The 24,820-nt window shown below is 34.9% G+C and overlaps 1 protein-coding gene across 1 annotated transcript in view; it reads left to right on the top strand.

The window, feature by feature from the left end:
• LOC120425170 (probable serine/threonine-protein kinase dyrk1) overlaps positions 1 to 24,820 on the top strand; it is a 171,748-nt gene that overhangs the window by 139,605 nt on the left and 7,323 nt on the right. Inside the window, 8 exon segments of the mRNA XM_052708641.1 lie at positions 1,640 to 1,769; positions 2,487 to 2,594; positions 2,684 to 2,773; positions 8,700 to 8,964; positions 9,024 to 9,307; positions 11,349 to 11,444; positions 11,512 to 11,550; positions 11,623 to 11,757. Coding sequence (XP_052564601.1) covers positions 1,640 to 1,769; positions 2,487 to 2,594; positions 2,684 to 2,773; positions 8,700 to 8,964; positions 9,024 to 9,307; positions 11,349 to 11,444; positions 11,512 to 11,550; positions 11,623 to 11,757 — 1,147 coding nt within the window.

The raw sequence follows: 24,820 nt of genomic DNA, 5'->3' as shown, positions 1-24,820 counted from the left end.
TAACTCCAGGGAGTCCTTGGATGACCATGGACATCCCATTACATTCATATAGTAGTCTACCATATCCACTGATGCTATACGCACATAATCCGGGGTCAAAATCCGACGACCTCTTGCTTGTTACGGCGGTAGACTCGTAGATCTTAACTCCAGGGAGTCCTTGGATGACCATGGACATCCCATTACATTCATATAGTAGTCTACCATATCCACTGATGCTATACGCACATAATCCGGGGTCAAAATCCGACGACCTCTTGCTTGTTACGGCGGTAGACTCGTAGATCTTAACTCCAGGGAGTCCTTGGATGACCATGGACATCCCATTACATTCATATAGTAGTCTACCATATCCACTGATGCTATACGCACATAATCCGGGGTCAAAATCCGACGACCTCTTGCTTGTTACGGCGGTAGACTCGTAGATCTTAACTCCAGGGAGTCCTTGGATGACCATGTACATCCCATTACATTCATATAGTAGTCTACCATATCCACTGATGCTATACGCACATAATCCGGGGTCAAAATCCGACGACCTCTTGCTTGTTACGGCGGTAGACTCATAGATCTTAACTCTAGGGAGTCCTTGGATTTCCATGGACATCCCGAAGTACCCATAGACCTTTGAGAAACATAAAATTTTAGTAAACAAATATATTTAAAAAAAATGTTTTTCAAATATTTTAATTTTAAACTTTTAATATTTATTTTTATAATCGTACAAAAAATGCTAGCTGTGGACCCCCCCGAACTTGACAACTTTTTTATACATTTGTATTGGTTGTTTCCGTTGTGCTTAAAGGAAATGGCTATGCACCAGGCGCCTCCATATTTTTGTAGATGGCTCATATAGTTGGGAGGAGACGCAAGTTTTTTTTAAATTGTTCGATTTTTTTATGTTAAAAAATTTACCAGCTTCTCGTCAGTCCGCGTGGACATAAAATCAAATTCTGTCGATTGCATCGGATTCGGGGATGCCTTTTCTCTGAGGAACCGATGAGATATCGTCAATCCCTTGACACAAGTTTTGTTTTGTCGAGTAGTGTAATAATCAAAAATGTCCATAATTACCCATAATATCAATAAAAAATAACATTTCATCAATTCAATCACGTGCAGTTATGACTCATTTAAAGCCACATTTTTTTCGTCATTAAACAAAATACCACTGAAAAATTCACCCCAGACTAATGAAAACGTGACATATGTCAGCATCATAAATTTCATCCAGGTAATTCTACATAATTTAAGGCCTTCCACCCACGAGGCTCACGAAAGGATACACATTTTATCTGACCTGCCAGCCTACGCACAACCTAACGGGTAGGAGGGCTGAGGGTCGAGTTCATGCCCTGGGAAGTTGGACACACGAGGGTCGTCATTGTCCAAAATTCCACTCATTTTCATTCCGACATTAACGGGGGAATGTCATTTTTGTCTCGATATAAAATTCTTTTTGTTTGACGTCAATAACTCTGTGATTTTGTAAATTACATTTGGTGTGGAGATGCATGGTACTTTAACACATTAACAATCTCACTAATCAACCAAACTTTAACAAATTTGTCTGCGTCTAATCAGCCTCATCGGCAAATTTCCTAATTTAAATTTTCTCTTCTGTAAAAATTTCCAGCGCCGCGTACGACACCATCACCCAGCAGAATGTCGCCATCAAAAAGCTGTCGCGGCCGTTCCAGAACGTCACACACGCCAAACGAGCCTACAGGGAGTTTAAGCTTATGAAGTTAGTCAACCATAAAAATGTAAGTATCAGCGGTATATGACTTGGTTATTGGAGGTTTAACATTTTGAAATTGGGCGCCAAAATTACGGGCTGTATTTGGTTTTTAAGCAGCTCATAAATGGAAGGATGTGGAAATTACTCTGGCATCGATTTGATTACATGAAGATTGAGTGACTAAGTCGATAAAATGACAGTTAATGAAATTTTATATGACAAGTATCACACATTTTATTTGGCAAACTTTTTTTTATTTTTATCTCTTTCAATGAAAATTGGTTACTTGAAAGATTCAATCTCTTATTGCTAGGGTTGCACAACCCACTCCTTCTACCACCAACAGTGTTCACAATGTAGAAAACAAACTTACTCCCATTTCTCTTAAGCAAGTAAATCCCATTAGGAGAAATTCATTCTAAGCAGCTGAGCAAGAAGAAAAATGAATGTTTTCTACACTCTCCATCCGTCTCATCTTGACGACTTTCTTAGCATCCTTCATTTTTTCTCGTGAAGCAACTTATAATGCCAACTCACTCAGTTGCCTAACTTATATAAACACTCTTTCAGCAGGGGTGAAAAACACACCCCCTTAAAAACAAAGTCGCCTAAGTAAATCTCGACCCATTTACACACTGAACAAAAACAACAACAAAGGAAAGCTATTAATTTTCCTCCCTTCCAATTACCCCCCAAAACAATCGCCCTAATCGAAACGATTGTTCTTCCTTCCTCCACCCAGATAATTGGACTGCTGAACGCATTCACGCCGCAGCGCACGCTCGAGGAGTTCCAGGACGTGTACCTGGTGATGGAGCTGATGGACGCCAACCTGTGCCAGGTCATACAGGTGAGGGAACAGCTTTCTTGGCTATGGTTTTACAGATCTCGGAGATAAGCACAACTAACTCTAATTACTTCCATGTCTCTCTTATCCAGATGGACCTGGACCACGAGCGGATGTCGTACCTGCTGTACCAGATGCTGTGCGGCATCAAGCATCTGCACTCGGCCGGAATCATACACAGGGTGAGTGGGGGTTTACTTTGGATTTTATCTTTAATTTAATGTTTGAGATATCCAGATTAGTCTGCTGCAAACTGAACTAGTAAGATTTAATTTAAAAATCTAGCATTAACATTTTTGATTAACGGAATTCTAATTTTTGTTTGGGTAATTCTGTATCAACTCATAAGAAACCAGAATAATATGCCTCATTCAATCTTTGATTTCCATGATTTTTATATAAAGAAGTATCATTGGTCCATAATCACGAATCCAGGGTTTACAGTACATAAAAATTTGTGTGATTGTCTGAACTACAATTTTGTAGAAAATGGTAACACTCTTAAAAATATCCCTGTAAATCAAGAATATTGAAAAAAAGTTAATCTTTGTCCTTAGTAAAAAAAAATACCTCTCTTAGTTGTAGCCCATTCAAACAACATTGAGTTTTCCATAAAATTACACGTTTCACGATTTTTTATAATTTATTAACAGCACAAGGCATTGATTTTAAAACTTTTATTAATTTTTTTGTTATGAAAACAACGGTACTTGTCTGTATCAAGTTTGAAATCGGAATTTCGAGATAAAAATCATTGAAAAAAACATCTTTTTGTAAGTCTTTCTTCCATATTTTAAAAAAGGTGTGAGAATTCTGGTAAATTGTTAAGCATACTTTACGAAATATCTAAAGTATTTTTTCGAAAGGAGTCATTCGAAAAAATACTTTTGTCGGGGCCAAATCCCCCAACTGGATTCTGCGGGTGGACTGTATTTTTCGGTTCGGTGATAAACAACGCTGGGGACTTGTTTTCTCACTTTTTACTACTCAAAACTCTTGAATTTCTGATAACTATTTACAAAGCGCGACGTGTCTCGTTCGCATCTCGAAACGGAGTAAGAATTCGCTCTGTCTTTCTCTTTCTCTCTCCTTCTTTCCGTTTGCGCGCACTCCTGCTTCGCGCCGTTTTAGCTCGCTGCATCATTTCGCGCTGTCACGTTGGCAGCGCCGTCACTGACAGCGACGCAGGGCTGGGCTCGCGCACACTGGGTGACAAATCTGGGGAAAACATTCGGCGTCGTGCCGAACAACTTTAGTTACTTTTTCAAAATTTAATTTTTGTATTTTTAAATCGGGCTGAAACATTTTGGGTACCTTTTATGGCAAAAAATTATGCCTAAAGATGCCTGGAAGGAACACCAATTAGTTCGTATTTCTTTCCGTATAAAATTGGCAGCTGTCCACACACAAATTTTATGTTAAGGTTGTTAAGTTAACCCTCTACAACCTAACCCCGCCTTTAGACGGGCTTCGATCTAAAAAATCGCCAAAAATCAATTTTCCAACCGATTTTTGATCTTTTAAAAGCATTGGAAAGAAGAACTCTTAAAATTTTAGAAAATTTATGGGTTGGAAGTTTAACTTGTTTTATGTGACTTTGCCAATGTTTTTAAAAATGTCATTTTTTTAGGGGTGAACTTTGGCTGAGTTTTTTACTAACATTTTCTATATTTTCAGTAAACAGAAGTATGCAGTAATTTTTGTAGTGTCCCAGACTAGGCCTTTACGCATTGTTTTGCAATTTAAATGATGATGGTGCCATTCTATAGCAGAAAATGTGAAAAACATACAAAAAATTGAAAAAGTGACTGTAAAAACGTGAAAAAAATTAGATAGGCAAAATGTAATTATATAAGGTAATAGAATAGGCCAAATACTACCAAAAACAAACATAAACTAAACAAGATAAATGCAATTTAAAATACTAAAAATAAAACAAGAAAAACATAAAACAAGAGAAGTAAAGTTTTTCGTGGAACAAAAGTTGCTCAAAATGACCTCCTGAACACGGGAAAAATAAATATTTTCGAAAAAAAAATTGGGCAGTAGAGGGTTGAGACTTATTGATCGATTTGGTGTTTTGGACAAAATTGTAGGAATGGATAAGGACAACAACAAAAAAAATCAGGCAAAAAAATCTGATTTTTTCAATCACATTTTATCGCTGAAAAATATATTTTATATGGCGTATGAAACATAACATGCCATCTTTTCTGAAAATTCCTAGGCATAAACTAGTTAAGGTCGTAGATGGTGTCTTTCAGTTTTGGCACGATGACTGTAAGTGATGATTCAGGTTCCAGAAATAGTAAATTGTAATTATGCTTCTATAAACAACACAAAGAAAAAAATGATTGAAACATTGTAAACCAAGACTTGTTTTTTTTTTCGAAAAACAAACATGGCCGCCAACTGGCTGATCGGAGATGATGCCTTTCAGAGCTTTAATGGTGATTTCAAGATAAAAAAATTTAAATAACACAAAAGAAATATGGAAGGTTGAATTTTTCCTCTTTTATGATTTAATTTTACCTAAATTTATACTGAAAAAGTGACAATACACCAGAAAAGTCTTAAAATTGCAAAGTTCAGAGGTAAAATTACACATTTTTTTCTGACTTTTACCATGTTTTTTTTGTGTAGTTTTTATTTAAATAAGTTGCTGAATTGGAAAAAAGGTTTATGGACCCCATTTGCCCATTTTCCAAAAGATTTGTTTTTCAAAAAGCTAAAAAAAGTGTTTCCAAGTAAAGAAAAAATCAGGGAAAATTCGGCTTTCTCAGTATTGACCAATTAGCCCTAGTCCGATTTTTTATATTTCACAAAAATATTTTTTCGAGAAATCTTGTTTTCTCTTTTTACAAGCACTTTTCTTGTCATTATTAATAATTGCAGTACAGCCGAGAACACCCGAAAATGTATTGCAAAAATTAAAGCGGCCAGCCCTACTACGTTGTGTTTACCGCAGAGAGGATTCTGAGAACGGAACACATTTCACAGAATCTTCAGGGGAGGAAGGATGCGTGGACATACCGTACCAAACGCTCCTGTTTACAGTTTCACATGTGTTTTGTATAATGTGTTAAGTGTAAAATATAGTGTGGTTATATAATCAATTTAGTATAATAATGCAATAAAATGGTCATTTAATAAAATCCCTTCAGCTATATATGATAACCACTCACCCAAGCACACAAAATGCGACACAAAAGAAATGAAAATGAGCATGCAAAAACAAGACAGCGCGTCCCCGTGGTCAGCGCACTAATCTGACAAAATATTTGAATATTTGGAAAAACAATTTGAAAATGCCATAAAATCAAACATTGTTAATTTGCAAGAAAAAAAACTAAAGCAAAGTAGGAAAAAGCATGTTCAATTGTTTTGTCTTCAATCTTTTATTTTTCCATTTCCAATGAGTTTTGAAACGTTTCTGGGTAATTCTCTACCAACTCACACGAAATCGGGAAAAGTTGCCCCGACCCCTCTTCGATTTGCGTGAAACTTTGTTCTAAGGGGTAACTTTTGTCCCTGATCACGAATCCGAGGTCCGTTTTTTGATATCTCGTGACGGAGGGGCGGTACGACCCCTTCCATTTTTGAACATGCGAAAAAAGAGGTGTTTTTCAATAATTTGCAGCCTGAAACGGTGATGAAATAGAAATTTGGTGTCAAAGGGACTTTTGTGTAAAATTAGACGCCCGATTTGATGGCGTACTCAGAATTCCGAATAAACGTATTTTTCATCGAAAAAGACACTAAAAAAGTTTTAAAAATTCTCCCATTTTCCGTTACTCGACTGTAAAACATTTTGGAACATGTCATTTTATGGGAAATTTAATGTACTTTTCGAATCTACATTGTCCCAGAAGGGTCATTTTTTCATTTAGAACAAAATTTTTCATTTTAAAATTTCGTGTTTTTTCTAACTTTGCAGGGTTATTTTTTAGAGTGTAACAATGTTCTACAAAGTTGTAGAGCAGACAATTACAAAAATTTTGATATACAGACATAAGGGGTTTGCTTATAAACATCACGAGTTATCGCGATTTTACAAAAATCGCGTCACCCTCCGTCACGAGATATCAAAAAACGGACCTCGGTTTCGTGATCAGGGACAAAAGTTAACCCTTAGGACAAAGTTTCACGCAAATCGAAGAGGGGTCGGGGCAACTTTTCCCGATTTCGTGTGAGTTGGTAGAGAATTACCCAAACTTGATAACATTTCATTTATGTTATTGAATCCTGATTTTTTTCGGAAAATATTGAGCTGGAGGGGAAATTAGAATTCAATTTGTATAAGCCTGGGTCTCGTGGCGCAGGGGTAGCGGCTTCGGCTGCCGATCCCGATGATGCTATGAGACGCGGGTTCGATTCCCGCCTTATCCACTGAGCTTCTATCGGATGGTGAAGTAAAACGTCGGTCCCGGTTTCTCCTGTCTCGTCAGAGGCGCTGGAGTAGAAATCCCACGTTAGAGGAAGGCCATGCCCCGGGGGGCGTAGTGCCAATAGTTTCGTTTTTTGTATAAGCCTAAATATAAGATTAGATTTAAGAAAATTTTATAATGTGATTTTTTATTGATGAAATTATTATCTCTTAGCAGAAATTTGCTATTTTATGTTAGATATATGTAATATCAAACACAAAATAGCAAATTTCTACATATAAGACATCACAAAATTTAATATTACTAAAAAATATTGAATTCACTAAAAAAATATGTTCAATCACTTCTGCAAGTTCCATGAGGATATTTCATGAATAAACTGAGTTACAGACGATTTAAACACTAAATTTTGCCATGCGCAAAGCGGACTGACAATCATTCTGAGCGTTTTTCTCGAAACACCGAGTTGATTTACGGGTGCTACGATATCTCGAGATGTTATGGACTAAATTGGCTGAAATTTGAGGTGAAGACTCTCAAGACATATCCCGTGTGCATGACGAAGCCCGATTTTAAAATTTTGTTTAAAAAAATACAAAAATCAAAAACTGACGATTTTTTTATATGAAAAACAATAAAAATAATTTTATCTTTTTTAAAAATAAAGTTTTTAAAAATCAACCTTCGACATGCACAAGGGACTGATTCAATAAGTCTTCACCACAATTTTGAGCCGATTTGGTCAACGCAGTGTTGAGATATCGTGGCACCCGTTTTTTTGAAACTGCTAACTTAAAATATCTATATCTCAGCAATGATTTCACCAAATGTATTCAAATTTATTTTGTTAACAGATGAAAATGTATATTTTAATGCCCTGAAAACAGATTTAGAAAAAAGTTAAAATGTGTGCTCATACCAACCTCTGAAATTTTTGCCTATTTACATGTATGAAGCCCCTTAAGAGACAATTATATTTCCGATTCTAGATTGTTATTTGACATATTGGCTATAACTGGCAAAAATGTTGAGCGACGCTTTCGTACTATTGTTATTTGAGATATTGAGTAATTTTTGTCATTTCGAAGAAAATTCCAGAAAAAAATTAAATAGTGGGCTTAAATAATGTCTTTTCAGTCTTTTCAAATTTATTTAAAAAAAAATGATTGCAAATAGCAGCATATTGTGGGTTTGATAATTTGATTGGACAATGTAGGTTAGTCTAAGTTTTTGTAATTGTCATCAATCAATTTTTACGAACAGAGTTAATCTGTAAGAAAATTCGAATACTTTTATTTTGGTTCAAGTTCAAGGTAATCATCCAAAGGTTCAAACTGTCAAAAAACTAGTATTTAAGGTGGTAGATACATAGTGTCCTTCACTTTTGGGGCAATGACTGTCAATGGTGCTTTTGAATTCAGGGTCCATAAATAGTAAATGGAAATGATAAACTAATCACGATATGTAAAATGCTTCTACATACAACACAAAGAAAACCATTTTTCGATTGAAACATTCTGAATCAAGATTTGAATGTTTTTCTAAAACAAACATGGCCGCCAAATGGCCGATTGGGAATGACGGCTTCCAGAGCCTTAAACGTTCAAAAAAAAATATTGAAAAAAAAAATCTCAAACTAAACAAAATCTGAACAAAATCCTAGTTTTACTGATCAATCCCCTAAATTTTTTATCATATTTTGCTGTTCACCTCTCCGCAGGATCTAAAACCGTCAAACATCGTCGTCAAATCGGACTGCACGCTCAAGATCCTGGACTTTGGGCTGGCCCGCACGGCCGGCACCACCTTCATGATGACGCCGTACGTGGTGACGCGGTACTACCGCGCCCCCGAGGTCATCCTGGGCATGGGCTACAAGGAGAACGTCGACATCTGGTCGGTGGGCTGCATCATGGGTGAGATGATCCGCGGCGGGGTGCTGTTCCCGGGCACGGACCACATTGACCAGTGGAACAAGATCATCGGTAAGACCTTTATTCCCTTTGGAGAACCAAAACTAACCTCAAAAATCCTCTTTTTTCAGAGCAACTCGGAACGCCGTCGCCCTCGTTCATGACCCGGTTACAGCCGACGGTGCGGAACTACGTCGAGAACCGGCCCCGCTACACCGGCTACCCGTTCGATCGGCTCTTCCCGGACGTGCTCTTCCCCACGGACTCGAACGAGCACAACCGGCTGAAGGCGAGCCAGGCGCGCGATCTGCTGAGTAAAATGCTCGTCGTCGACCCGGAACACCGCATCTCCGTCGACCAGGCGCTCGTGCACAGCTACATCAACGTGTGGTACGACGAGAGCGAAGTCAACGCGGTGAGTACGAGTACCTGGATGTGGTTGGGGTTTGCATTCGGAATCGTGAGTCATAGCACGCGGCAGTGTGATAACTGGCTCGTTTATCTATTGTCTGGTCGATTTGAGCCGGGTGTTTATTAGATTAGTTGGAGAAGTAGATCGGATTTTCAGCTTAACTGGCATTCAGATTAATACGGAAAACGCCATGAATTAACGATTTTGTCACTATTAAAACTTGCTATTCTATTTATGGAAGATTTTGTTAAATTTCTGACATAATTTTGATTTCAGGATTTTCTCAAAAAAACAAATCCAGACAACAATACAATCCTATAATAGCATTTATTATAATGTCTATGAAAAGTCGAAATTTAAAATCAATTTAAAAAAAAAGACCATACCAATATTTTTTTCATTCTGATGGAAAATTTTAACAATAAGTCTTTAAAAATAAAAACTTTACAATACTTAAATTTTTTTGTTTTATATAAAATTGCAACACATAACGTCCATCTCAATCCAACATCTTCGTTTAAAAAGAAAAGGTATAAAATAACTGATATTGAATTTTATTTTAAGATATTATTGTTATTTTATAAAAATAATCTTAAGTCATTATATCAGGTAATACACTAAATATTTAGGAATTCGTGTAATTTTCGAAAACAAAAAATTTAAGTTTATGATGAGAAAATGATTCTATGGACCATATGAAAATTAGGCTAGCTTTGGAAAATTTGGTATTTGGGTCATATATTACCAATCAGGCATGGATGGGTTAATAAAAATGCATTCTTTACCTCCAATTTGATGCGAAATTTGAAGAGGCTGAATGAAAACTCCTGAATTTTTGGTGTAATTTTCACAACTTTCAATTTTAGTTTTAATGTTTTCAAAAAAAGGAAGTCATTGAAAACAATAAAATAAAAAAAAGCTTTATTTTTTTTTTTTGTTGCCATACCTTTTCTTAAATTTTAAAACATAATTATAGACAAGTTTACGGGAATCGAAAAAATACATGAAACTTAAAATAAAGTTTAACAAATTTTAATCATAAAATACAAAAAAAACTAATCTGTATCGTTTTTCAACTATTCTGTTTCACAAAATTTCTAAATCTTTGCTGTTGTTAAAAGTTTACTGTTACCATTGTATTTTATAAATAGTAAAAAAAAACATATTGAAAATTATCATGAAAATTATCCAATATGTATCAATAATTTGATATATCAAATGTTCTTAATCGATTTAAAAGGTAAAATGATCAATAATTTAAAATTAAATTCATAAAAAGATTTCCAATTGATTTGAATATTGTAGGTATTTAGAAAATTACAAAATTATTCAAGAGTTCAATTTTTATGTTCAATCTAGTATGCTTGGAATTCACGACTTTTGCAGATAAACCAAGGAGGAATTTTTCAAAAAATGATTAGTTATTCCTACAATTTAAAAAAAACTTCACGTAGGAAAAGCACCTCTGCAAAAAAATATTTCCGAAAAGCTGCGAAAATCCTAAATTTTCTTCTTGATGTGATCTTAAATTTAAAATTTTGCGAAAAAATAGTATTTTTTCTCATTTTTAGCCCTTATTTCATCTTGCGATAACTAGGTAGGAAACTATTGGTTCGATTTTCAATGCTCAAAATTTAAATTTTTGTGAAATTTTCTGCATTTTTCAATAATAATTATTTCGGAATTTTTAAAATAAGCTGAACATTAAAAAATGTAAAAAATAGTTGTTTTTTATAAAATTTAAAAAATAAAAATGAATGTTTAAAAAGTTGCATTTCAAAGAAGCTCATTTAGATTTTTATCGAGTAGTGTAAATTTATTTAAAAAAAAACATTTTTTTTTATTTGGAGGTGGCTTCTGAATGCGAAATTTAACCTTATTTTACAACGACCTTACAACGAGCCACCGAGCATGAGAACAACTCTCTTTTCTTCAGATTCACGCAATTTACGGGGTATAGCTGAAAATAAAGAGAGTTGCTCTCTCGCTCACTGTCTTACCTCACAACACGGAAAACTCAACATTCTCCCTCTCCCTTTCACAGCCCGCCCCCGGCCCGTACGACCATAGCGTCGATGAGCGGGAGCACACCGTCGAGCAGTGGAAGGAGCTGATCTACCAGGAAGTCATGGAGTACGAGGTAGGTTTAGATTTTTTTTGCGGGGTTTTTTTGAATAGTAGATTTGATAGTGATTTTTAAAATCTAGGCGCGCAACAACCTCGCTGACGGCGACGGCACCCCGCGGTAGAAGCCGTCCTCGACGACCGCGGCCGACTAAAACGACGCAAACCTGGCGAACCTGCTCCACCACCATCAGTCTCATCATCCCTCTTACCCTGGCCGCACCCAACCGTACCATCAAACCCAGCATCACCATCAGTACCATCGTTACAATTCGGGGGAGGATCGCGAGGCGGCGGCGGCAGGAGGGGGACTGTGCGAGGAGCGCCTGGTTTGAAGGGAGAGTGAGAGAGAGCGAAAAGCACAATACCACGAAATACGAGAGAGTAAGCAGTTTTCCATCAAAGCAACCCCGCTCTCTTTCACGACCGCGCGTTGACAGTTGCGCCACACACTGAGGTAAATCAGCGGGATGAATTGATGCGTTGAGTGGCTCGACGCACGCAAAAGTGGTTTCGTTTCGTTCTTTCATTTTTAATGTCGAGCTGGCAAGATGACGCAAGAACTAAACACACAAAAAGTATTTGAGCGGAAGAGAGAGAGAGAGGTGAAGAATCGTGCGCTGTGAAGTTCATTACTAAGCAAAGGAAGAGTAACTGCAGAAAGTGTGTTGGAGAGAAATCACTGAGCTTCGCTCAGCGAACTACTTGTACATATTTATGAGTATGAAACAAATTTGTGGGTAGAACTACAAACGGCATGACATACCCTCCCCCCTCAACCCCCGTTTTCTAGAGTTACTAAAAACTAAATAGTGGCAGTTTTGTGTACGTGAGAGTGAGTTTCGTAAAGTGCAGCGTAATAAAATACAAAAACACACAGCAGCTGGTCAAAACGTGCAATAATTTTATCTCCAAAATTCAAAAAGTGAAGGAAAAATATTGCCCCCAAAAAACGCTTCCAACGGGATTTACATAAACAAATAAAACGTCAAGTTGCGTGCAGCACTGAAACAAAGAGTTCTTAGATCGCTTTTAATTGTTAAAAAAAATATTTGCGTGCAAGCAGCAAACACACACAAAATTATCAAAGTAAACACAGAAAAAATGTCACGCGGATCATTGTCACCCCGCCCCCCGTCCTGGTCCCCTGCGTTTTAAGTTCGATCCCAACCCGGAACCGGAAGCGGAAGAAGATGGTTACGCAAACTATGTGATAAGGTAGGTCAGAGTCGGTTAAATTGCTGCTAAACTAATTTACTCCTTGAATCGATACATAATTCTTGTACAATTCTTTAATTTAACCACGGTAAATATTAAAAACAAACAAACAGAAAGAGAAATGCTCAGGTCAACTCATGGCAGACTAGGATTGATTCAGTTGGGTTTTGTTTTTGTTTTTAAAACACGCAAGAGGAAAACCAAACAAGATGTCGCGCTGTTTTGATCCCCAATCCTTGCTCTAATAATGAATTAATTTATAAAACACTGCCCTCTATTCGAGTATGTAAGGTCAAAATCAAACGAAGCGTCGTCCCCAGCAAATTACAGAACAAAAACACACACATGCTTTTTTGCAAAATTATTTGATTTCATCAAAAACATAGAAATTTAAAAAATATGCAAATTTGGGTAACACTAACCCAAATTTGACATTTGCATCAAAATTCATTTTTGATATCGATCAAATTTGAGCCCGAAATCAATCAAAACTGACTAAAATCAGATTTTTGTCTAATATCAATTTTGGGTAAAATTTACTCAAAAGATGACAGTTGCATCAAAACTCATTTCTGGGTGAGTTCGCACTTCATGAAAATTGAGTGAAAAATTGGTAAGATTTTGTGGTAAATCAATTAAATATATTTTTTTTAATTTCGCATTTGAGAATAAAATTACTCATCTTTGTCATTTTGCCTAGTGTCAATTTTGGGTAAAATTTACTCAAAAATTGAAAAGTTGCTTCAAAACTGACTTCTGAATGAGTTTTCTCTTTACTAAAAATGAGTGAAAATTTGTCACATTTGAGTAAAATTTACTCATATTTGTCATTTTGCCTAGTGTCAATTTTGGGTAAAATTTACTCAAAAATTTAAAAGTTTTATCAAAACTCATTTCGGGGTGAGTTTACTCTTCGTGAAAATTGAGTGAAAAATTGGTAGTATTTTGCTGTAGATTAGTAAAATCCAAATTTGTTTCATTGCAAATGTAAGATTTGAGTAAAATTTACTCATATTTGACAAGATCGTTAAAGCTCATTTCTGAGCAAGTTTATATTTGACAAAATATGTGTGATTTTGAAAGAAACATGCAAACACTCAGCACAATATTTCTGTTTACTGAAGGCAAATGTCGAATTGGGTAAAATTTACGCAAATATTACGCTGAAATGCCTACTTTTCAAATTTAAATTTCATTTAGATTTTGTTGAAACTGAAAAATCTAAATTTTGTTTCACTTCAAATATTGCAAAGTTGGATAAAATTTGCTCAATTTTGACATTTGCATCAGAAGCTGTTTCAAAGCAATGTATAAAGATTAGATAAGGTAAGGCAAATTTTCCAACCTTCAAAGAAGTAGTTGGCACGAAAACCGGATTTTGTATAAATTTCCGGGCAAATTTCACCGAATATTTTTCTGTATGGTTCTTTAGCATGCCAAACTAGACAGAAAAACGCTCTAAAACGATAAAAAGTCAAAAATTAAATTCATCTAAAACCGTTTTCCAGAACAAATTGGCTTGCTAAACAGCCCTACAGGAAAAATGGTCGAATTTTCACAATTTCAGAAATTCTCCGTATAAAATCCGGTTTTCGTGCTAACTTTTTTCTGACAGCTAGAAAACTAGCCTTACCTTATCTTATCTACATACTTTGATTTCAGAGCATATTCAATTTTGACGGTGCTGATTTAACGGCACTGAAACAATTCCCTACCTAAGAAGCAACAAGTTTCATGGTTAATTTGATGAAATCAACTTAATTTCGTTATTTTTTTGCCATTAGCGATTGCCATAAGAGCGATTCTTTTTGAAAGCGTGACATTTTCAGAAGTTTGTTATTATTTGACTGAAATTTTGAATGCTCTTGAAACAAGCCGGGAGTTTTTTGAAAGGTCTTATGAACAACATTTTTTTTTTAATTTTGAGTGTTTTTGAAACCGCAAACAATATAATTTAAATTGTGCTTATAAAACCTTTTAAAAAAAATATTAAGTTTGAGAAAGTGAATATTTTTTTCATTAAAATAACAAATATTTGATTAAAAGTACGTTTTTTCAAAGAATTGCTCAAAATCATTTCATCCACAATAAAAAATGAAAACAGAAAAGCGTACTTAATTACCATTACAAAACAGACAAATTTATTGAACAACAAAAGTCGACACGCTAGGAGTTTTTTAAAGATCCATTACCAAAACGGCATAGCAAATTTCGTAACCAACAAATAATGCAAACTAGAGGAACTTATTGTTGGAATGAGTTTAAAACAATTATTGATACACAAATACACACACTCACAGACACGCAGAATGTAAACATTGGATTAACCAACAATAAGTATGAGTAGTAGTAAACACAAACACACACAAAATCATGTAAATAAGTGACATTATATGAATATTGCAAATAATAAAACAAAAAAAACCTAGATGAAAAATGAAATAACAAGTCTAAAAAGAGGAAATTCTTATAGCAATTAGTTCAACCCAAAAATACGTTTAAAGAGTAATAACAAAAATGAGAGAGGTCAAGCAAGCCCTAATCATTTTTTGATGGTTAGTTAATTTCAGCAAAAAATATGAAAATTTGGGAACCCTTCAATTCATCGCTGGAATAATAAAAAAATGAAACAAGCTAGCCTTCATTAGTGGAAGGCAGAAAGAGAGCGACGATATTTTATAGCAAACCTGTTGTCTCAGTGACAGATTAAATTACACACACTCACAGACCTACAACTCTCGCCAGAGCAAACTTATTAAACTGAGGAAAAAAAAACTCAATTAAAATCATAAACTCCTGCGCTAGCAGAAGCTGAAATATTCCTAAAACGAAAAAAAAATATTGCAAACCCCTCATTTGAAGCAAACCGAAACTGACGATTCTAAGCCAGAAATAAAAAATCGAGATAAAAATGAACAGTTTTACGATTCCGCCCTTTTTATAGAAATGAAATGAACAAAACACAAAAAAGAAAATCGTTAAAAGAGGAATAACAAAAAATCACTTCTAAATATTTATCAAGAATAACAACACACACAAAACTGCTGATATTTTTCATTTTTCGTGAGCAAAGCAAAACCTGAACGTTCGAATTGTATGAATTTTATAAAGAAGAAAAAAAAACTGAGCAAAAGTTTGCCACTGGGTCGAAAACGCAGTGAAATAGTTCAATGAAAATTGTTTAGAGACAATCGCTTCCCCCGAAAAGAGAGTTTTTTCCGAACCTTTGTTTTAAGTTTCCATTTGGCAGCGCCTTTTCCTCTCAGCAAGCCATGCAGCACTAGCAAACAAAAAACAAACAACAAATTGACACGTCCAAAACGCAAACAACTAAAATAGCAAGCAGCAGTAAAATGTTAAAATTTTCATCAAAAATACAAAACTAGGAAGCAAAAAATAGTGCATTTCGCAACTCGTTAAAACATTCATCACCAAAGTAGAGAAAGAAATCAAACAATCACAAACTTCATTCGTAAGTTCCGCCACATTTTGTCACAGTTCATTCGTTCGTTTGTAGCGTTAGAAAACTAAGATACACTTGGAGAAAAGTGCGCGAAGAAAACCTCTGTGAAAACGAATTACGTTACAAAAAAAATGGTAGGGAAAAGTTAAAATCCACACACTCAAAAAAAAAGTACTGCAGATATCACAAAACACACACACCTTTAAAAACAAACTATCTCTCTTCTCAAACTTAATTTTCCTCTCAAAAAGAAACAACAGAAAAAGAAGCAGCGTAGGATGAGAAAAAGTAAAAAAGGATACAAAATAGTAATTAATTGATTGGAGAGGAACTGCGTGCGGAGGAGAAAGAAAAATATTCAAATCTAACTAAAACTTACTATTAATACAACAAATTATGCAACAACAAACAAGGGGGGAAATTTCCAACCAGATAAAGAGGGGCAAAAAAAATGATTCAAGAAATGTCAGCTACGAGTGCAGGAAAATGGGAAAGAAAAAGTGTATTAATATAACAGAAAAGGAATATAATATAAATTAAACACAGATGAGAGAAGAAGAAGAAAAAACAAACAAAATGAAAGTAAATAAAACATGATAAGACAGACTAAGTATAAAAAAGTGAATGAAAAATTACTGATAATAAAACTTATTTATCACAAAGTTGCGCCAAATATCCGCAAATTCAAGATGACAATCCCTGAAACAATAAAAGAAACGTGAATCTGGTGTTTGTTCTTACGCCGGGGGAAGTACCGTTCGAGCCAGGCCTACTGTTTCTTATCTTGCTCGTCATAAATTGCGCTAAATCTTTGCGCGCACTTTCACAGCTTGCTTCGTTGCGGTTACGTCAAGAATGAAGGGCAGCCCCCTTGTTAGTTCTTAAATTGACAATTTGGGGAAGGCCTCGCCAACTTCAAATTGTTGGTAAGTTCCAAGAGAGCTTGATTTGTTTTGTATATTTTTAACCAGCTCTGATTTTATTGAACTTGGTATTTTGATGTAAATTTTAGATTTTTTACATTTTCACAATTTCAATATATTTTTTCGTCACAATCAAAACTTTATTTTTCGCACAGATATGAGCTTTGATCTCCCCAATATATTAATCGATGAAAAATAAGCTACAACATGTTTATAAATTCTCAATTGAAAAAAAGTAAATTTTTATCTTAAAGAAATAGATTTTAGATTTTGAAAAAAAAATTCTACCTAAGTGCTATTGTTTTTATTATATGAATAATATACAATGCACATCATCAAAATTTTACTAAAGCTTTTTTCAATTGATAAAAACAAAAATAAAGAGCAGTTCCAGCTCAAAACATGATTTTTTCAGGTACTTTTTTACTCGACCCATTCCGATTTCAGTAAAACATAGGTTTTGGCCATTCTATATGACAGACTTGATTCTCGTAATATTTTTACCAGAAAGCAGAAAGTGTTAATTACATTGCTCAAAAACAGGATATTTTTTTCAGTGTGGTTATAACCTGGATAAGTCAATCAGCTTAAATCAATGATAAAACGAGTTAAATTGCATTGTTGTCAAAGACAAATTTATGGAAAATTGGACGAGCTTTCTGGTAAAAATATTCATGAAACTGAAAAATCATGTCTGTTATATAGAAATGGCCAAAAACCACCAAAAAATTACCAACACCACTATTTTTCCACATTTTTTTTTAACCGCTGAGGATTGGTCTATTTGGAAACATTTATGTAAAATATTCTGGAGAGAACATTTTGACGTTAGAATCTCTTTCCGAAAAAACAGTTTTAATTTATAATTTTTGATTGATTTTTTAGGAGAGACACACCATCTCGCATTTTTATGATACTTTTTCTAACTTTTTGGTTATTTTCTCAAAAAAAAATGAACGGAAAAATTTGGCTTTTATACATAAAAATCTTAAAATCTTATAGAAATGGCATGTTTTTTTCCTTCAGTGTATTTTTTTAGAAAGTCCGTCCAATCTCCTACATGTTTGGCCTTGGCCATTTTTTGATCCAATGCAACGGCTTCAAGATAGACCACTTTTTAAATTATGACATATTTTTTTTAAATAGCTTCCCCTCTTCTCAAATCGATGCCTCTGTGCTCTCTTATACTAACTAGATAGGAAACCAGCAAGCTTAGAACAAGAAAGCACAGAGGCATCGAAATGTTATTCTCGAGTGCAACTGGCTCCATATGCACAAAAATGGCTTATATAAGCCTAGGTTCCATTGTAATGCATGGAATTGCTTTAAAAAAATTCACGATTTTTACTACCAATATTTTCAAATAGTTTGAACAACCCTTAAGTATGGCTAAAAAAAGCCTATTTTGCACTATGAATGACATTAAAAATTTCCAAAATTACGCACAAAAAAATAATCCTAGGTTGGTACAAATTTCAGGATTTCAAGTTTTTGGCCCTCGGCTCTGAAAACAAATGGCAAATTGAAATAATTAAAAAACTATCACGATACGCTTTATACATATTTACAGTTATGCTACTGCCAACAATTATCACAATGTTTAGAATCTTTGAAATTATTTTTTTTCCTAAAGATTTATGTCATTTGATTAAAAATACAAAATAAAACATTATACAATGTATTCAATATAGTTAACAATCAATTGCACAAGACTTTCAGATTTGTTGGGAAAAACTTGAAATAAAATTTGCAATGGCTTTATTTGAAATAGTAAAGAAATACTCATTCTATAAAATATAACCAAAATATAAAAAAAAAAAAACAAAATGTACCAATTAAGTACTGTTAAATATAGAAAATTGCGAATAAATTAAAAAAAAATCATTGAACTTCACAAAAAAAAACTAATTATAATAAAGAGTTAATTTACCACTTTTTGATTACTATTCAATTTTAAATATCAAGTTAGGTAAAATTCCATCAGCAAAGAGGTGAATTTCAACCCTCCAAAACTAGACTTTTTGATACCAGCTCTAGATTGAATAGATTCAATTTCCAAAATAAAAATTATAAAATTTATAAAATTTCGATTTAACTTGTTCGATATCAATTAGCTTTTTTTTAAATAAAATTCACCAAATTTTATACAAATCCATACAAATTTTGGAGAAAACCCATTCAGTCCTGCCTAAATATTTTTGAAAAATTCAAAGTGCACGTGTTTCTGGGGACGCCAAACTTCTTGCTTCCCCTCGAGTTGAGCCTGCGCAGTCATTTCTGCATTTTTGTGTGGGTCAGTGTTATTAATTGTCTGAAGTAAATGGTTGCGAGTACTTAAAAAAAAAAAAATAAATGAAATTATTGATAAGAAAAAGAGAAACAACCAAGAATTGAAAATTATAAAAAGGGATCAAAAAAGTTCATAATATTCTCAAAACATAGATTCATTTGAAGAATATACCAAAAACCTTTCAAACATCTCAAGCAAAACCCTACCAAGTAACCCACTCAAAAGTGCACTTCCCAGCCAGGGGTTTGTTTCGCGAATGCACCCGCACGTCGAAAAGGTTAAAAATTAGAAACGCAGCAGCAGCAGAGAGAGGAAGCCGAAAACCCACGACAAAACAACTAAAAACACACATCCGCAAACAACTCCGCAAACCAGTTTTGCAAGTTTAGACCTGTTCTTTTCGGGATTTGTTTTGCCAACACCTTCCTTTACAAAATAAATCACAAACACCCTCAATGTCGTGATAGCCTCTAAGTCGCAAATCGATAATTGCACGGCTTTAGATGCAAGTCACACGGCTTAAATCTGCAAAGTTGTCGATTTCAGCAGAAATTTAAACACTAAACCGAAAATGCTCCTGCTTCTTCAGAAGGAGATCCACTTTGCGCACACAAATTTGCGCAAATAACTGTAATCATAGTACGCAGCAGCAGCAGCACATGTTCGCGAAGTGGTTACTCATCCAAGAGAGCCATGCTGGAAGTGGACACAAACCGATGCATGCATGTTGAGCAAAACAGAGTGAGAGAAAAAGTGGAAGGCATTCGGAGAGGCCGAGTGTGACGCGTACGAAAAGCGTGCGAATTCGATACGAATTTCAGGGTTGGGAATAAAATCCATTTTCTAACAACTTCTTTAAAAAATGGAAAGAAAAACTTGGGGTTAAAAGTTTGACTTTTTTCTGTGTTTTTCACAGAAATTTCACAGTACAAATAAAATACGTACGGAATTTGGTATCATACTGAACAGGGTAGAGAAAGGTTCAAGGTATTTCTAGAAGAAGTTTCCATTAAATTTTGAAATGTTTAAAAAGTTAGTTATTTATAATCAAGAAAACGTTGATGCAAAGCATTATTTTCATATTCTCAAAATGCCATGATTTTCTCAATGAACATGATTCAAAATTGGAAAACAGAATGCATTTTCGAATTCTTCGGACAATTTTCCATTAGGAGGAGGTAAACGAAGTTACTTAATAATAAAAATTGTGTGTTTTTGAAACATAATTAAATAAAAATTTTCAACACAACTTTTTTTTAAACACTATTGAAAAAAAAAATTCGGAAAAAGTGCATGGACCCTGCGTGGCCTACTCTAGTACATGTTTTAAAAATAATAGTCTCAAGAAAACCCATACCAGTTGGAAAATATTCCAAAAATAAATTACAATCCAATCAATGTCACCCCGGTTTACGGTATCATTCAACAGTAGAAAATGTAAAAAACAAAAAAAAATAAAAAAATAATGTTAAAACATGAAAAATAAAAAAAAACTAGGGATAATGGTAGGAGTTGATATAATAAGCAAAATACTACTAAATATATTGTAAGGAGACATGGCGTAAGAAAAACATTTAAAAACCGAATTATTATCGAGAATTTTTTTTTTTCAAACTGAAATTTGGAAAGGTTATTTTGAGGCTTAGTGATTTGTCACGTTTGAAGTATGCAATTTTTATGGGGACCACTTTTTGGAAACACGAAATTTCACAAAATTTCACAGCTAAAATAACCTGTAAAATGTTTTTACAATCCGAAAGATTGTTGTACACTTAATTCTATATTAAGCATCTAAGCTAAGTAATTTTTCAAGTCGGGACTAAGAAATTACTAAAATATTACAGAAAATGTATTATTTTCTAAAATTAAGATAATTTTATAAAGCCTTCGTCATTTTCAATCAAACTTTACTCATTTTGTAATCATTTGTTGATAACGAGGCTGAAATAGTTTTTTATTTGAATCATTTGGTTTTTCTTTTTTGTTTAGTTTTTTTTTAATTGTTGTAACAATTCTAATTCAATGTTTGTGTTCCTTTGAAATCTTAGAGTTCAAAAAGTAAAACTTATCAAATTTACATTCGGATATTTTTTATAACATCAATGTTTTGAATTTCTCAAGATTTCCGCAAAAATTGTAGATTTTTACAAATTTCATGTCTGTAAAATCGTCAACAGTTTGAGCTCAATCAGAAAAAAATCATTTAATTGTATACTATTTGTCTAAAAAATGCATTGAATTTAACAAAAAAAAATCTTTCAAAACGAGAAGCCCATAAAAAAGGAACATATACACTTTTGAGGATGAAAGTTAAGTCAAATATAAAAATAAATTAAAGATTTGTCAAGATGAATTAAAAAAGTCAAAAATAATAAATAAAATATCATTATGTTTGTTCCCCTCTCCACACATAAAATTTGTTTAAGTCTGGAGTTTTTTTTTTTTTAAAGGACCAATAAACCAAATTTTCGGTTTTTGCTTTTTGGGTGTTTTTTAATACCCTTGACTCAAGGCGGTTCTAAAAACACCCAAAAAGCAAAAACTGGAAATTTAGTTTATTGGACCTTTTCAAAAAAAACTCCAGAAGTTATGTTGAAACTTTCACACACTAATGAAATCAATTACTAATTAGTTCATGTTTCGCAATGTTTACTGGTCCATTTTTGATCACAATAGGTTTCAAAAAATACATTTATTATTTTTTTAAGGTTTTTGTCATTCGACTTCACCAGGTACAAGAAAGATGTCAATAATATCAAATTTCAAGCTCAATTTTCTAAACATGATAACAATTATTCTACACTCAAACCCCGATGGTTTGACACCCACTGTTGTCCAACGAACGGGGTCACGTTTTAGTTTGACACCCCTTTTACACGGAGTTCACACACACTACCAAACGTTTGTTTTGATAGTGTGCGTGAGCGCCGTGTAAAAAGTGACAGTTCGTCACTTTTTAGTTTGACTTTGACCAACCAACGGGGTACAAACTAAAAAAGTGTCAAACGAAAAAGTGACCAACCACCGGGGGTTGAGTGTACAATAGCGTGGTTCACGTTTCTATGAAAAAGACAAAAGTTGTTATTTTGTCTTGCATCAACCGGAATTTCGTTCTTTTATGTCCCCAGAAGCACTCCTGAAAATTTGAGCCCATTTGGTAAGGTCTAGGAGCTCCAGTTTTAATTTGAAATTTATATGGGATTTTGATTTATTTTCCATGGGAAACTATCTTTTTTTACATTGTATTAGGATTTTTTTTTTTATAAATCGATGAAATGACTTGATTCTTATAGTAGGAGATAGGTTTTGAACTGGGGAACAACTTTGTAGAACATACCAACATGCTAGGAAGTGACCCTTTAAAGATACAGATACAGATACGTTTCACCCCACACAGTAAAGCCCCTTCAAAAGCCACCATCTAAAAGTATCTGTATCTTTAAAGGGTCACTTCCTAGCATGTTGGTATGTTCTACAAAATTGTTCCCCAGTTCAAAACCTATCTCCTACTATAAGAATCAAGTCATTTCATCGATTTATAAAAAAAAATTCCTAATACAATGTAAAAAAAGATAGTTTCCCATGGAAAATAAATCAAAATCCCATATAAATTTCAAATTAAAACTGGAGCTCCTAGACCTTACCAAATGGGCTCAAATTTTCAGGAGTGCTTCTGGGGACATAAAAGAACGAAATTCCGGTTGATGCAAGACAAAATAACAACTTTTGTCTTTTTCATAGAAACGTGAACCACTCTAGTGTACAATCAAGAGGTTGAAAATATCAAAATGTTTGTTTTCAGAATTATCAAAATGGATCAAAAAACGCTTCGAATCAGCCCTCCTTGCACTACATTCACGTGATTGAAAGTTTTCAAACTTATTCCAAAAATCATTTTAAAGATTATTTAAAGTTGAAATTCAAAGTCCGACATTGTCCTTGTAAAACTTTCAATAAAGTCGATTCTGGATCCTATAAACATATGAAACACAACAGCTTATAGGACCTTTTACAAAAAAAATCTAAAATTGTTTATCTTTTTCCATCCCTGACCGCATCGCGCATCATTCCGCGCGCTCGCGCAAAATCTTCACACCACACGCGAGTCGCTCCCCAACAATGACGTCCGCGCAACCGACTTAACTCTCACGCTCTCTCGCTCACTTATCTCACGTTTCGCTCTCCTTCACCTCCTCCTCTTCCTCCTCTCGATTATGATTCATCGCGTAAAAACTCGCGCACTCATGGCCTGCTCGGCTCGCGGATCTAGTTCTTGGTCCTCGCGCTGCTTCAGTTCGAGTTGGTTCATCAGGGCGCGCGCGCGGGCTCCTTCGATCGCGATCGATCTTCCTCGGACGAGTGAGCTGCAGTGTGAGGAGCAATCCGGTTTAGAGAGTGCGGTTGTTAGGAAGAAAAGTGGAAGCATTAGACAAGGAACAACGGAAAAGTGGTTTGGACCAGTTTTTTAAGGGTAACGTGCAACGCGTGCTCCCAAGAGTCAAGCCTGAGCATTGCTCGAGTTCGACAAAGTGACCATTGAACGTGGTTTTCGTGACAAGTTCTGATGCTAGAAACCACCTAATAGTCAATCTTTTGTTGAGGTGGCAGAGAAAACAGTGCGATTTCTTTGTTTCGCGGTTGTTTTATACTAATTTGAATATAAATTAGCCTGCGGGGACAAAACTGAGAGCGCGAGCGGCTCCAGTGAGGAGCTGAAGAGGAGGAGCCGCCGTGAAGAGCCGGGGAAAGGTGAGTGATCTTAGTCATATGTTGTGACGGCGGCGAAATACCTTACGACCTGCTGTCCAATCATCTAATTGTGTGAGACACACGCGTAGTACAGGCTATTGTCCGGCGCGTATCGGAGCTAGTGAGCGAGCGAGAGGAGAGTGTGAATTGATTACTCATCCGCGAGTTGCGCGACGCGAAGCGCGTCTCGGAAGCTCAATTGTCTCTGAATATTGTGAGTTAGTTAGTTTTGCGATCCAAAATTGACCTTCCATTTCCGGTGAGCGATTTTGATGGGGAGGACGATGAGATCATGATAGTTGTCGCCAGTTTTGCGTTAATTAATGGGTGCGAAAATGTTGCTCGAATAAAACTTGCCGGAGTATGGAAGATCTTGAATTTTGAGCATCATCTCTTACTCACCGGTTCGAGAGTCTGCGTGCCGCGCGGCCGTGTCTCAGATGATGATGTCACGCAGTCGTGATAAGAGTCTGGTAGGGGGAATCGAAGGAGGCGGGAGGCATCAAGTGGACGGTGTGAAATTTCGTACGCACCGCGAAAATCGAGGGAGGCCGTTTTGTTATTTTCATTTTGAAATTTCAGAACCGATTTTGATTGTCACTTGACGACAATGAAGGTTTGTGGTTTTTACCAAGCTGACCCTTATTTTTTGTTAGATATTGTTCTTCGATATTTTTATGTAAAAATCATATTTTTTCATGAAAATGATATCAAAATGGGAAACTGACTGCTTATTTGAAATTTGAAAT

This window comes from Culex pipiens, chromosome 2, assembly GCF_016801865.2.
Source record: "Culex pipiens pallens isolate TS chromosome 2, TS_CPP_V2, whole genome shotgun sequence".
NCBI lineage: Eukaryota > Metazoa > Arthropoda > Insecta > Diptera > Culicidae > Culex > Culex pipiens.
Note: the sequence above shows the minus strand (reverse complement) of the source record. Positions and strands in the feature narration are given on the sequence as shown.